General features: G+C 48.3%; 2 protein-coding genes across 2 annotated transcripts; one reads left to right on the top strand and one right to left on the bottom strand.

The window, feature by feature from the left end:
* Positions 1–2,249: 2,249 nt before the first annotated feature.
* MRS44_018585 (uncharacterized protein) lies at positions 2,250–2,677 on the bottom strand (the record flags this gene model as incomplete). Its single annotated transcript, XM_065616057.1, has 3 exons — positions 2,250–2,494; positions 2,547–2,579; positions 2,647–2,677. The coding sequence occupies 3 exons, from the start codon at positions 2,675–2,677 to the stop codon at positions 2,250–2,252; spliced, it is 309 nt and encodes a 102-aa protein (XP_065472129.1).
* Positions 2,678–7,109: 4,432 nt separating this feature from the next.
* Positions 7,110–7,991, top strand: MRS44_018584 (uncharacterized protein; the record flags this gene model as incomplete). The annotated part of the gene is made up of 1 exon (XM_065616056.1): positions 7,110–7,991. One exon carries the CDS (start codon positions 7,110–7,112, stop codon positions 7,989–7,991), a length of 882 nt encoding a protein of 293 aa, XP_065472128.1.
* Positions 7,992–13,858: the final 5,867 nt, after the last annotated feature.

Genomic DNA, 13,858 nt, shown 5'->3' with positions numbered 1-13,858 from the left:
CGTGGCGGTGACGGGACATTCTAGAATGTCAGCGGCAAGGCGATCGCAGCCATCACTTGTGATGGGGCCATGAGTTTCGAAGAATTGAGATATCTGGAAGACAGATAACTCTTCATACTGAAGGAATGATGGATATGGGGGCTGTGGCCATAGAAGACCAGCCGCGTTCTCACGGAGATCACACATCATCAGAAGTCGTCTTACCACGTTTTCTAGAAGGTAACTATTTCTGTGGAGCAGCTCTACACTCCTAAGTTCCTCATCGGGTGGTTAGCAAGTAATATCCTTGAAGAGGGGGCGGCCCAAGAAGGAAGAGGAATCTTGCCCGAGGGCGACAATAGTCCGAAGCTCAAAATCGATCTCGGGCTCGTGTACCACCGAGGTCAACACTGCTTCAAGAAACTACTTCCACTCGCCCGGAGCGAGGAAATCGTTATTTCAGAACCCAGACTCACATCAAAGGTATCAAAATCCGCAAATAATTACCAGTATATAGCGCCTCGTAGGTATCGCATGACATCTTCCACACCGGTGGGCCATTTAGCTATTTGAACGCCATACCTAGAACTAGAAGCAAACAGGCAGAAGTGGAAAAGCCGGTTGATCAGATTACAACGAGGCAGGGAAAGTTGGAGGGCACACCCATCTCTTTTAGTGGCGAGGCGATCAAGGTTCTTCACGTTGCCCAACTTGGCAAGCAGCAGGTAGGTGAAGGCTCTGGGCCCGCCAAGCTTCCAAGGATACGAGATGTCTGCTTTCAGGATCCACTCGGTCGGTCATGATGATGCAGGGGACATTGAGCTGCGAGTTTACGGGTGTCGGCCCCTGGTTCTCAACCTGACCCTTATCTAGCCGTTGATTGAAGAACTCTACATTGGGTTCGGCTTCAAATACATGCATGGCTGCAGGAGTTAATCATGTGTCAGTGTCTTTGCCAGGTAAGCGGGTGGGAGCCAGGCGTGTGGAATATACCCCCAACTCTGCAGCAGCAGCATCTTAACCGATAAAAGGAACTTACTCTGATAGGTTTTCCAGAACCCTTCAAGGGAACTATTTTCATCCTTCACCCATGCTATGTCATGTAGTTGCAAGGCTCCGACCTCCCAGTCCGATCATGACCGAGAGGTGTTGTCCTGTTTGCGCGATATGATAGGTACCCCACCTATCGTTTGTTCGATACATTCCTATTTGCCTTCCTCATTTGTCGAAAACACGGGATAATTCTTCTTGATTCTCTCCATACGGTGCGTACCTTTAATTGATGTCACTAGATTGTCTAGAGCAGTCAAATATTTTCTTCAGTGCTAGTGTCGCCTTGCTATATTCGCGCTTTGCCAGTCTGGATACGCCCCGATCGTTTGCGAACTCTCCCCTGGCTGACGGCGAGCCGGCCGAGAGATCTCGGGTTCAAGGGCCCCTCGTGCGAACTTTGGGTGGCAGCTCTGTATAGTCATAGTCGAGATCCATGTTAGCGCACCCACCGCGTACTTCGCTCTTCTTACAGTTCTTGCCACACGCAAGATAGTTGAGGCACGGAAATGATTCTTTCGGGCCTCGGGCGGCCTTGGCCAAGCCATTATCTAAATGCACCAGGGAGTTAACGTTGGAGTCGAAACAGTAGCCCCAGGCTCTGTCTTCGCCCATGGAAGGCTGGTCACCGTCTCAAGAACTGTCACCTCCATTTCTTTGTTGAATGCCAGTGTGTTCTATGCAGATGGGAAGAAGGCGTGGTAATTCACCATAAGGCTACAATACTTATGTTGTCACTGACAGCATATAGGACGAACACTCTTTTCCCCTGATGAGATGGTTTGGCCGTTGGACAGAGGTTAGGTTGTGAGTAGCCATCTCTACCTGCGAGTCAGGGCCCGAGAGACTTGCTCGTCCTCCACTCTGTGGTCATAGAAGCCCAAGCTGAGAATGGTGTTGTAAGGCTCAACGCCAACGCACCAGAGCTGCAACGAGCTCGTGTCTCAGCCAAAGGTGTTAGATAGATGTTGAGTGTTCCAATGGCACTTGCTAAGTTTAAGGCGTAGTCGATTTCGGTCAGGTTGGTATGCGGTAATTCCTTACGATAGAGTTGCCGCTATCCAAGAACGCCGTGCAAGTCCTACGATATGAGCTTAATCTAATTGATATGAGCCTCGATGCCCTTGAGATCGAAATGGCGAAAGTGCTAGCCTGAAGAGGGCGCTGCCAAGGTGATAATGTAGTCGCGACTGCTCGCGTTAATAGTCACCAGTGAGACTTTATAGATAGTTCTTGCTATCCCCGTCTGAGCCGTCGCGGTCGTCAACGCTGAGGCATCCCCAGTCTGTGAAAATGTCAGTGATCTTTCTGCACCAAGGACTCATAGCATTTGCGAGATCTCCAGAGGCGCTAGTCTTCTCGCAAACGACTAGAGCGGCAAGAGCTGAGGCAAGACTGCCAGAGCAGGATGTAAGTAGCCCCCAAATGCAGGCCTCGCCAAAGTCTGTGAAGGGTGATCGATTGGCTATTAGCGCTAAGTCCGAATCTACTGTGGCATGATAATGTATGATACTTACCGACATCGCCATATTCGTATTGGGGAAAAACTCCTAAAGGTTGCTGATCAAGGTGGCCATTTTCTCCTTCTTCAAAGCGGGCGACGGGGAGGTATCTTACCATGAGCCGGGTTCGCTAAAGGCCTAGCCATCAAGGGCAATGACAATCTTGAGGTCCGGGTTCCTGGTCTCGGCTTTCGATGGTCATGTAAACCTTAGATTCGACGACTGATGATGATCAGGGATTGGAATTTGACGGAAAGCACAGGGGAACAAACTTTTCTCACTTATCCATACCTTCTTTTACCCGATGACCTTCGCATCCCGCTCAAACAAGTAGAGACTTGCCCGAGAGCGCGTAGCCTATCCTCGCTGTCCCATTGCTACGCCCGTCGCCCGCCAACAGTTGCCTGACAAGTCCTCAATTAACGCCTTACTCTCGCTCTCGAAAAACGTGCCCCTGGATTTGGAGGTAGCTTGCATCTCTGGAGAGGTCGCCAGGCGGCTTTGGTTGACTATCCGAGCCCGAGGTGAGGTGTTGTTCAGTAAACACTGAATCCACCATGTCGAAGGAAATTGTTCCCAAATGATCCTTCGTTGTTCCTCCGAGGGGATATGCTCGCACAAATGTAAGTCTGCCGGCTTCTCAAAGCTCGGCCGTACCTGCTTACCGTCAATCATTTCAGATACGATCACAAATATCCAGCGGGTACTCAACCTGGTTCACACGAGCACTTCAAGACTTAGATAGCCCTTTGCCGACAATCAGGTATGCATTCCGTGTCAACTCGTCGAAAGTTTATTCTGTAGCTTCTGTCAGCCAAGGAATGTGGGCTGTCTGAACGACGATCTACGTGATTGCTGGCAATAGCCCTATAGTCATCTGCGGGTACCGAGTCACCAGCATGCAGAAATATCGAACTGACTATGATTCCAGAGTGGGCAAGTCCAAAAACCAAGTCCCGGACGGTATGCCTCGTAAGCTGCTGGAAATTATTAGATTCGTGATTTCCCGTCGACCAACCATCGCGTGATCGAGGGAGGCTCTCTTTGTCGCTACGTAAACAAATCAGTGTTCTAGTAGCTGATGCAGAAGATGAATACCATCATTACCGGGTCGGAGGTTCTCGCTGCCTTTCTAGACGAGAAGAGCAGTTCAGGTTTTCAACCCAGCGTTACTACCTAGCCCTTCGCCTTTCCGGAAGGATTCAGTCGGTTACAAATTTTGTCCTACAAGCATGCCGATTAGCCATCTTTCGTTTCCGCCTTTAAATAGATTACAAGTGGCGGGCCTCCTCGGAGAGTCCGCGGCTTGTCAGTCAGGGTTAAGACGAACTCTCCCTCGAGCTTTGCGACAAGGAATTGCTCGAGAAGCATGGCCTATCATCTGGGAGCCTAGATCAGCGTTGCCACCAAGTCAACTTGAGTCAAGTAAGTCAAGTTGGCCCCCAACTTGACTTGCTTGACTCCTCGCCAGCCCAAACTTACTTGAACTTGACTTACTCGGTTCAACTTGGCAAACTGACCTAGTATGACAGTGAGAGTCGCTTTCTGTCCTGATTGGCTCTATTCGGTTATCATCCAAGCTCACCGCTGTCCTCGCGGCATTCTTTCCCAATGGGATCCACGAGGGGATTGCCAAACCGTATGCCGCGAGTCCGGCCCCAATTCTTAAGCACTGTAAGAACTCGAGGGCCTACGGATGCATTGTCTGACATTGTGACGTCATCGCAAGCTTCGACAAACCTAAGACCCTCTCACAGTCAGCAGCCATCGCTGGTATAGCCAAGATATCGAGGGCAATCTGTGACAGCGCCTGGTATTCGCTCTTCGCCATACACCGCCGCCCAAGGAGTCATCCGTGGCCTCAAGCTTTACCTCATAGGTATTTTTTTTTTTCTGGAAGCTCTTCTAGTAAGGAACCTGGCTGCTAATATTGCTGTAGCATCCGGCGCCTCTGAGCATCTAGCCAACCCTGTCAACAACTCATCTCGTGCTTAACGCCTCGCGATGCAGAGTGGTTCGGCTGCTTTCTACGGTCGGTGTTATGGGAGACAGTGGTATACCAACGCTCGAAGTGGTCCTTGCAGTCCCTCTTAGCATCGCGGGTCCATTCATGTTGAACATCTGCATTCTACATACCTTCCAGATACGTCATCAAGTACTCGCGATGTAGGATGATGAAGGTCGCAAACAAGGGCGAGTCCGCAAGCTTAGTGTAGTAGATATTGAGCTCAGACCAGGTGCATTGGATGGAAGCAGAGATATAGCGGCCTTGGCGGCAGCGATGCCCTCTCTTTTACTTACATCACGGGCGAAAGGGCAGGTATATTCATCTGGTATAGAGGTAAGTAGGTTTCGTAGGGCATCTTCACTTAATTGTGACTGTTGATACTGTTGAAGGCGGTGGCTAGGACGAGTGATGTTAACCTCGTGACCCTCGAGTTAGGCGGGTAAGTTGCTAGATCGGACTGGGCGCCCTCCGTGCCTGTTAACGGGCGACGATGGGCTCTGAATAGTATCATCGTCAGTATCCTATCTGCATGGTCTGGTGCTTACAAATTGACCACGGTTTCGGCTGACCTTGGGTCATAATTCCACTTTCAGACTTCGAGATGCTCGGGAAGCTAGGTATTCTATCCCTGTCAGAACCTTTCAAAGTTTTCTGAGTTTACTGCGCTTACCTTGCCTTGTGCCTATATCGTCAATTTGTATGGGAGCTCAAGGATATGCCTGGTGTCACTCAGAAGCTTTCAATAGTCAGGTTTAAGGTGATATTTCGTGAGTGGGGTTGCTACCTTATTGTGCCTCTCGAGCAAGGAAGCCGATGACGCCACGCCGCCTCCGCATAACTCACTCAATCATCAGATAGGTTGAATCCAATTTAGTCTCGCTGTTGGTGACTTTAAGCTAAATAGCAGTCTTAGGGTTGAATTCGGCTTCAAGCTGCGTTGCAACATCCACCAATGCCTTCGACCGCTGCGGCGATGCTCGATGTACCTGACGATGTTATAGCTCTTTATGATAGGGCTATTATTGCGCTGTTACTGGAAGTCAGCTTCAGCATCACAGATCCGGCTACTGACCTGCATTCGAGGTCTCTGCCGAGGTGATTGAACGGAGACGGTCTGGTGATGAGTTTTGCCACCTAGTAGTGTTGGAAGACTTACAGGAAGACGGACAAGCCTTTAACAGCATCTCTGATACTAACTGGGACTTTCATTAACGAAGATACTCCCACAACAATAAATTTGAACCTTCCCTATTTGGGTTTTTTTTTTTGGGGGGGGGGGGTTGGGGGGATCTGGTGTTTCTACTTACTTTCTTAGTTCTACATTTTAATTGTCGGACTGGTAAGGTCACAAGAAGGTAATGAGCAAGTCAGCCGTCGCGTCGTTAGGGATACTAGGTCTTGGTAAAATACCATACAGATTTCTTGTCTTCTTTACGTGCGTGGAGAGATCATGGACCCTGAGTTGCCTTCCAACTTGTCTATTTCTTCTGAATTATGGCACTGGACCATGTAGGGAGAGACAGTAGTATCCTCTTAGTAAAATTGCCCCCTTTTGCTTTCGCAAACGGTGGTAATGAAAGCTGTGACCCCGTAGAAGAGGACTGAGAGGATAGTTTCCTTTCCAACAAGGAGAGGGGAGAAGTAAGGTGAAAAAAAAAAAAAAAAAAAAAAAAAAAGGGGGACTTCATGGGGCGTCTAGTAAGTCAAAAGACCAATAGAATTAGGTCCCTCCTAAATTGAAGGAAAGATTTTCCAAACTCGTATCGCTTGATCCGAAGCCTTGGCTTATGAAAGCGAAATAATGCAATAGACATGCTTCTTGAAGGTAAAGCAAATCATTCTCCCAGTCTGCTCCCCAGCCGCTCCAAGAGGTAAGAACAAAAACCTGTCCGTCTCGTCAGCGAGCGAGTTGGGCTCGTTGTCTAGACTTGGTGATCAGGATGAACTGAGTAAGAAATGTGTAGTCCTGAGGAGCCAAAGGCTTCTGTCGCTCCTACCCTTGACTACAAGGGAATCAAGGTAAGGCTTCGCTTGTTGTTGATCATCATGCTTCCTCAATCAGCTGGTCGAACTTGTGAGACGTCATTTGACAAGCCTTCAATTCGAAATCAGGATGAAGTCACATTGATCCTCGGATACACTCTGAGGAAAGGAAGCGAGTGTTGGGAACAAGTCCGACGAGGTATATATATAGTGAAATCGGCAGTCATTTTAGGACACTTCACGATGAGGCGAAACTGACTGTGTACCTTCTTGTGGGACGGTGCAAATGGGACTTCAACAGCCGGTGTATACTCTTTTCAGACGATGGACTGAAAAGGCCCTGACTACATGTTCAAAGCGTAGTTCTCGGCTGCTGTGCTTGGATTGAGATTTGTGACCACCCGATCCGTTCGCCCCAATAAACGAGAGTCCCTCCTTCCTTTGAGTTCCTATCATCCTCTCCTTCCTGCTACTGCCACTACCCTTATTATCATCTACCTTGGTCTTTCAATCAGTTTTACGCCCAGTTTTTTTTTACCTAGCAGTTAATAAACGCTATCCTCGTTAAACTGGTAACTCGCACAATTATGACAGCCGCCAGTGTCATGGGCCATGCCCGGCACTCATTGGAAGGTTACTGGGAGTTGCTGACGTCTGACAAGAAGACACAATACTTTTTGATATGCTCAGTGTATATCTTGATCTTTACGTACCATACCCGGCGCAGCCTGCCAGTCTACCATGTCAAATTCCGCCAACAAAACTCTTCATCACTGGCACTACACATCCTGGCCGGTTCGTTTGAGCTTGCACGATATTACACCCGAGCTGTTGGCGGGGATGTGGTCCCAGAAGTCATCGACACGGTTGCATGCTTCGCCCAGGCATTCACAACTCTACGCCTTTCAAAGACCTTGTTGCGGGGCGACGTAACGACACGACCGTCTTACCAAGCTCCCGCACTGATGCGACCCTTCATCGGATTAGCTGCGCTTGTTTATCAAAGCCCCTCTATACATCGGGCATCGGTGAAGCTTCTCCACGCGTTCCTCTACACTCGAATGATCATATTCTTGGCCAAGAGGTTCGGCGTGGGCAAGATTCACTCGAACGCAACGATCTACGCGCATGCTGTTTTCCTGGGTGCTATTATTGCCATCCATGATTCTGGCCTGCACGCTGGTGTTCCTGTCTATATCAGCATGGTGGGGGCTGTTATGGTCCTCAACCGATACGTTGCAGATCGCCTAACCAGGTGTGTAACACTTAATGACCCTCTACCAATGCAAAAACCTAACGCCGTCGATAGCTCATGGACCTCCAAAGTCTCCATGCCGATATGGGAAAGAAATCTGATGCGCGTGCTGCTATGGCTAGGACTAGCTAACCTAGAAGCGATCAAAGAGCATGATCGCTCATCAAAGCTATCCTGTCCTGTGAACGACGAGTACGTTCAGGAAGGATTGTGAAGAAGGGAGGCGCCAGCGTCGGGAGGCGTCGAACGAATTTTTCCGTCCGGTGCCGTGTCGGGCAGGGATGCTGAGTGTACTTGACATAGGGTAGTTCTTGTAGTAATTGTAATTATTCTTGGTTAAGTTGTTTTTGCCGCAATGAGAGGCCCTTTGGGGCTAAAACGTTTGACTTGTCCCATCTAGGACTTCAAACTTAATATCGACCCTGGAGTTAACGGTGAACTCTCAGTGCTTCCAACACCTGATATATGTGAGCCAAAGTATCAGCATACTACAATGCTTATTAATAGTATATAGGGGGGGAGCCACCGAGCTTTACTGAAATATATCTCGAATTATTCTCCGCCTCCATTAACGGTCTTCGGGCTCAGTTTAGGGTCGGGCTTCAACTCTAACAAAGAACACATTGTCTCCATTAACCGTCTACTGTCATCCATCAGGTTTACCTTTGACACTATCTGTAACGGTGCACCTTAGCCGCCACGTCACGGGGCAAAAGATTGGGCTATAATCGCCGTTGTAGAAAGTACAGTAGGTGCTTCAGCTACTTATGAAGCCTATCGCTTACAGAGGGACCAAGCCCATAACACAAGTGAGTCGGTCAGTAGGTGTTATCGCAGGTACTGATGGGCCATGAGGACCAGATGAGCACTTAATCTTTTATCTAAAGAAGTGACAAGAGTTGGTCTCTTATACCTGTGTTCAGTCTGCCGATATCATAGGAACCAGGCTGTTGCCTACCGCTAATGACAGTGTAGCATCGATGCCGACTGTGAAGCTATCCACGATGGTTATGATCCTTGCACTTGACAATATAGAACCGAGGTTTATAGAAACTAGTACTTCTACTTGAGCATTACAAGTAGAGTTATGAGTGGTGTCTGAACTATGAACGGATGGCCAAGCGCTGTATGACTTCAATAGGGTCAAGGGGATGGGCAAAAAATCAAAAACAAAAGATGATGGAGCAAGGTGTGGGATGAACGCGTTGAAGCCGGAGTCGTACAAGAGATGAGGAACAACCCACTGGGAAGCAAGAGAAGAGGCATGAAAGACATCTGGAAGAGCGTTGAAAGAGACAGCAAGGAGCAGCAAGCCTTGCATTCGGCTGCTAGTTCGGCAGAATGGTATATTATCATCAAACGGCGGATAACTTAGACTTTTCGACATTCGGATGAGGACATTGTCACGTAGCAATGTCGTACTTTGCTTGTTACATTTGTTGAACACGTATTGCATGGACCTATGGGCGCAGGGGCTAGTTGGGGGATGGCGCGCTCTGGCGCCCATTTGTTGGCCGCCGGGTACTCCGTGGTAACACTTGGATAGATTAAATTCAGCTGCAATAGCCTTTTAGAAGCAGAAGCCGTCCGGACAAGATTGCACCAAAATCTCGATACTTCTCTACTGCGTAAGCCATTCTTTTGTCCCTCCCTTTCAGAACGCTGAGCCTACCGTGGCTGTCCAAAATGCGAAGCCTGTTCGCCTGATACTCAGCGATGGCCGAGAAATCGCCTACCGCAATAGTGCGAAGAGAACGTATACCTTGAGAACCGAAAGCCCATTCAGCGAGATCGCAAATCTCTTCTTGAAGTCGGAAAGTTGACGAAAGTCCACAGTCGTCATAGAATGCTCTCTCTTTGCGCAGTTTAGAACTCCAATCTGCGAACCAAGGAGCACAGGTGCTTGATCGTTACCCAGCCAGATCCACACACCCGGCGGGGTTCGAGGGTCTGGGATGACATTACTGCTGTTTACGAGGCTGCTTGTTTCAACTTGAAGAAGCCGTTAAATCGTGCGCTTCGAAAGAGCTGTGTTCATGCTTCATAGAAATTGAATGAATTCGACGAGTCATTCCTAGATTATGCCCGTGCGTTGATCCTGCATCACTGCAGGTACGCTATACGAATGTCCTACAATATCACCATTGAAGGGGTGTAGGACACTCTGCAGGTGCAGTAGAAGATAGGGCGATTGAAACCACTCTTACCCTGCGCCCCGGTATGGCTTTCTTTCGCGGTTCTAAGCGTATGTTTGAGAGCATAGTATCCTTTCGTATTAATACCGGCAAAGCGAGCATAGTCAAGCATTTGCTGAGAGCTGTATCTTGACATCGTCATTTTACTCTTCATTCCAGAGACTACGGATGGCAGGAAACGTATCCTCGTGCCATTTCTCAGGCCAACATTCTTCCATAAAAGTCTTGTCCTTTAGAAGGATCGAGAAGGAGGGCGGCGGCATAGACGGGGACATCCTCGGTCATAGTATAAAGCTTATCGAGTATAAGTCAGCACATACCGATAGAGTGAATTATACGATCGTCCGGATTGACTGGCTGCGAGTAGTAAACCTGATTGGCTGATTGGCATGGCGCATAACGGTATAATCTATAGAGAAGGCAGGAAGATGTAAAGCTTAGCCATATACCTTCCACTTTTCGCGCTGCCCTGGGAGAAGATCCAGCAGCTTAAGTGGCTATGAGATTAATGTCACAGCGCCTACCCTACCATCCAGCCGAATCTAATAATCAAAGCAACTTCAATACCTGCACTTGACGCCGCTGAAATTCAAGTCGTGGCTTGGCACAACGTGATGGATCGGACAAGCCATCAGGATTATGGGGAGTTGACGACATCGGGAAGTCTCATCGACACTATCTGAGACTCTCATACATCACCGCCTGGCAGAAACTCAATAAGCACTACACCAAGCGGGGTAGATGAGCTCGAGTGTGAGATTGGAAATAGCGGTAGGGAGAGTGCAGATGCTGAGATTTGAAATATTTGAGATATTTGATGAAATGTTTCAAATTATAAATCCAGTGTCAAGGGTTATCAAATATCCCTATATATGACCCCGAATTTGATTTGTTTGATTTGAGAACAGTTCTCTACCCCTGATTGTATTCTTTCGTGGCGTTTTGATTTGTATGTGATTCAACGACCCTGTCCCCAGAGTCGTAGTTGACTTGTTGATAAGGCGCCTGCACGTAGCAGTTGCCCTCCTAGGCAGCTTCTCCATGCTGGCAGCCAAAAGCTGCCTTCAACGAACGGCGCTTAGCCCATTGCGTCCTCCGCCAGAGCGCCCCCAAAGCGCGACCGTATCCGGACGTGTTCGGGCGTATCACCTAACGGGACTTGAGCCGTTTCTTGGATCCATTAACAAACGGATAATTAAGCTGTTTTTTTTTTTTTTTTTTTTTTCCAATATGGGACAGCAGTTATGTGCAACTACCGGCGACGTCTGTAATCAGACATGTTACCAATCGAGGGCTTGTTACATTAGGGAAAATTGCTCCTAGTCTGTCAGAGAGATCCCTGTTTCTCTATAATAGAACCGACTTATAAATAAGCTGCCCTTTCACAACTCTACTGAGAGAGTCATCTATTAAATCAAGATCAATAACCATGAATAGCCCCACCCCTGTCAACCCTTCTTTATCCCACGAACGCCGGGCGACTCCGTTGATTCCAAGGTCCACACATCAAAGCTATTTGTTAGAGGAAATAACAACACCTAACTGCAATGGTAACTTGGACGATCTTAAAGATTTAACAGCTGACATCGTGAGCGTTCGATGCTTGTTCAGCAACACCCGGCGGGACAAAGAGAAGTTAGCCAAAAGCCTTCGGTCTACCGTGAAGAAATGGTATAGACAAACAGACCATGGTTCCTCCTCTATCGATTCCCATTGGTTTTCGACACTTCTGCGTAGGAAGCCAGCATTCAAGTTCTCTACAACAATCGATGATGACGAAGATGGTTGTGAAGCAATTAGTTTTGTCTTCGAGTTCCACGTACGAGTCAGCATACACGGCTTCTACGAACACTTCCAAAAGTGGATTGAGGCGGAGCGCCAGGCTAGAAATGGCATAAATTTCCAGTTCCCAAAAGGGGGGATCCGTCTGGGTTTTGGGCACTTAGGGCATGGGGGTAAAGCACGTTGGGTGTGTTTTGTAGAACGGTAGCCTCGTTCGAGCAGGGGTAGTTCTCGTCGAAAAGGAGAGAATGTCATTGAAGGTTTTAGAAACAGGAGTAAAATAAAACAATGTACATGACGTCTTAAAGTGAGAATCAAGCTAGTACTTGGAGTAAGCATAGAGTATAAAGTAGGAGGCCTTGTAGTCACTTCGACACTTGGATTGGCGATAGTTGACTGAGGCCTACCGATGATTAAGGCTATCTACTCAGCATACCCCATTTCCGACCCAAAAAGACCTTTCTCAAGCACTAATCCGAGACATTTTGAGGCTAGAGGTGTAAGTATTGGGTCAGTCTCAAGTCTTTCACCTCAGTTTCCACGGCTTGTAACAGAGAGTTGATGAGATCCTCTAAAGAACAGTTGTGGCGGACGAGACGTTCGGCACAACCCCCCGGGCTGCCACATCCTTCGAGTTGGGGTAAGAATGAAGCTTTCAGGCTCCTTAATGTTTTTCAAGCGGGCTATCCTGCACTGAACTGTAGTGCTTCGGCAGTTGAAAGTTTCGTAACGACTCGATAGTCCCTCTGATACTTAAAGAGAAGAACGGCTGAGGTGGTCGTGGCGAGTGCAAAGAGCATGCTTTCATGTTTTGAATCAATGTCCCGGGTAACATGGATATACATCCAAAGCTACCGGTACAGCCCAGCTCCTGGCTAAGTAATCGTTGTTCTAGATGATATAGATCATCAATCAACTTGCTCAGAACAATCTGCCTCCTCTTCTCAATCTGTTCTAGTTTAGTTAGTACTTGTTTTGCTTAACTAGCGAGTCAAGACGTTGGTGACCTACTAAGGGTCTTCGGACGTAGGTATCGGAAGATCAAACGTTGGTACGGCGCCCAAATTGCTTGTTATGGCTGTCTTGGTAAGGGCTTCGAATAGGATGGGGTCGTTGAAAAACAAACGAAATGAGAATAAACTGAGCGATCTCTTTGCGTATTATTGGCGGAGCAATATATTTTAGATCGGTAGGCTATCATTTGGCAAAGAACCAAACGTTATCGTGGCATTCCTAGTCGTCGACAACGGCAGCCATCTCAGCCAGAAGCTCCGAATTCACTGTTCGAGGAATGTCGCGGTTCTTTCCGTGAATGATCTTTATCACAGTATCAAAAGCTACTGGCTTGAATATTGCTTCGAATTTCCAGTGGTGAAGGCCATTGGTCTCTTCGGGTATGGCTTCCTTGAAACCATTTGCAAAGATCCGTGTGCGTCGGTTTGACCCCCTTTTTTTCCAGGGAAGCAACCGTTTTTCTCCAGTTGGCGCTTGGCGTAGTTACAGCATAAGCAAAGACAGTATGGCTGCCATTTTCCAGGTAGGTATCAATATCTGGCCGGGCCAGAAAAAGCTCAACCAATTCTATCGAACCAACGGATGCTGCTAGATGAAGGGGGCTTTCACTAGGACGTGAGGCGGCTAAAGCACCTTGATAGTCTCAACCTGAAGGGCGAGGATGGCCGATTCCAAGGGGGCCCTTTGTGCGCTATAGTCCACCAGAACGCCCTGCTTAAGAAGGAACTCGACAAATTTACTCCTTCCCGATGAAGCAGCTAAATGAATGGGCGAAATCCTGATAACGGCGAAGCCACTATATGGCCGCCATGAGAGCCGAAGCTGTGTGTTATTGAATTCTTCGGTGGCTGAGTATCTGCTTCCGAGAATCTCAATGAGCTCCAATAGAGAGAAGTTTGGACCTTCGACGTTATGCCCACCACGTAGCCGCAATCGCATGACCCAATTGCCTTGGTACCTGCTGTAGGGTACTTTACACTTTTGCCGCTGGCACAGTGGGTTATTTTGTACGGCGGCTCGACCGACGGAGCAAAAGCGGACAGACGTACACCGGTATTGATCCCCCGTCTGTTCAGCTTCTTGCCGTCCA

This window comes from Fusarium solani, assembly GCF_023522795.1.
Source record: "Fusarium solani strain SB1 chromosome Unknown bctg00000016, whole genome shotgun sequence".
NCBI classification, from domain to species: Eukaryota; Fungi; Ascomycota; class Sordariomycetes; order Hypocreales; family Nectriaceae; genus Fusarium; species Fusarium solani.
The sequence above is the reverse complement of the archived record's forward strand: the minus strand, read 5'-3'. Positions and strand labels throughout refer to the sequence as shown.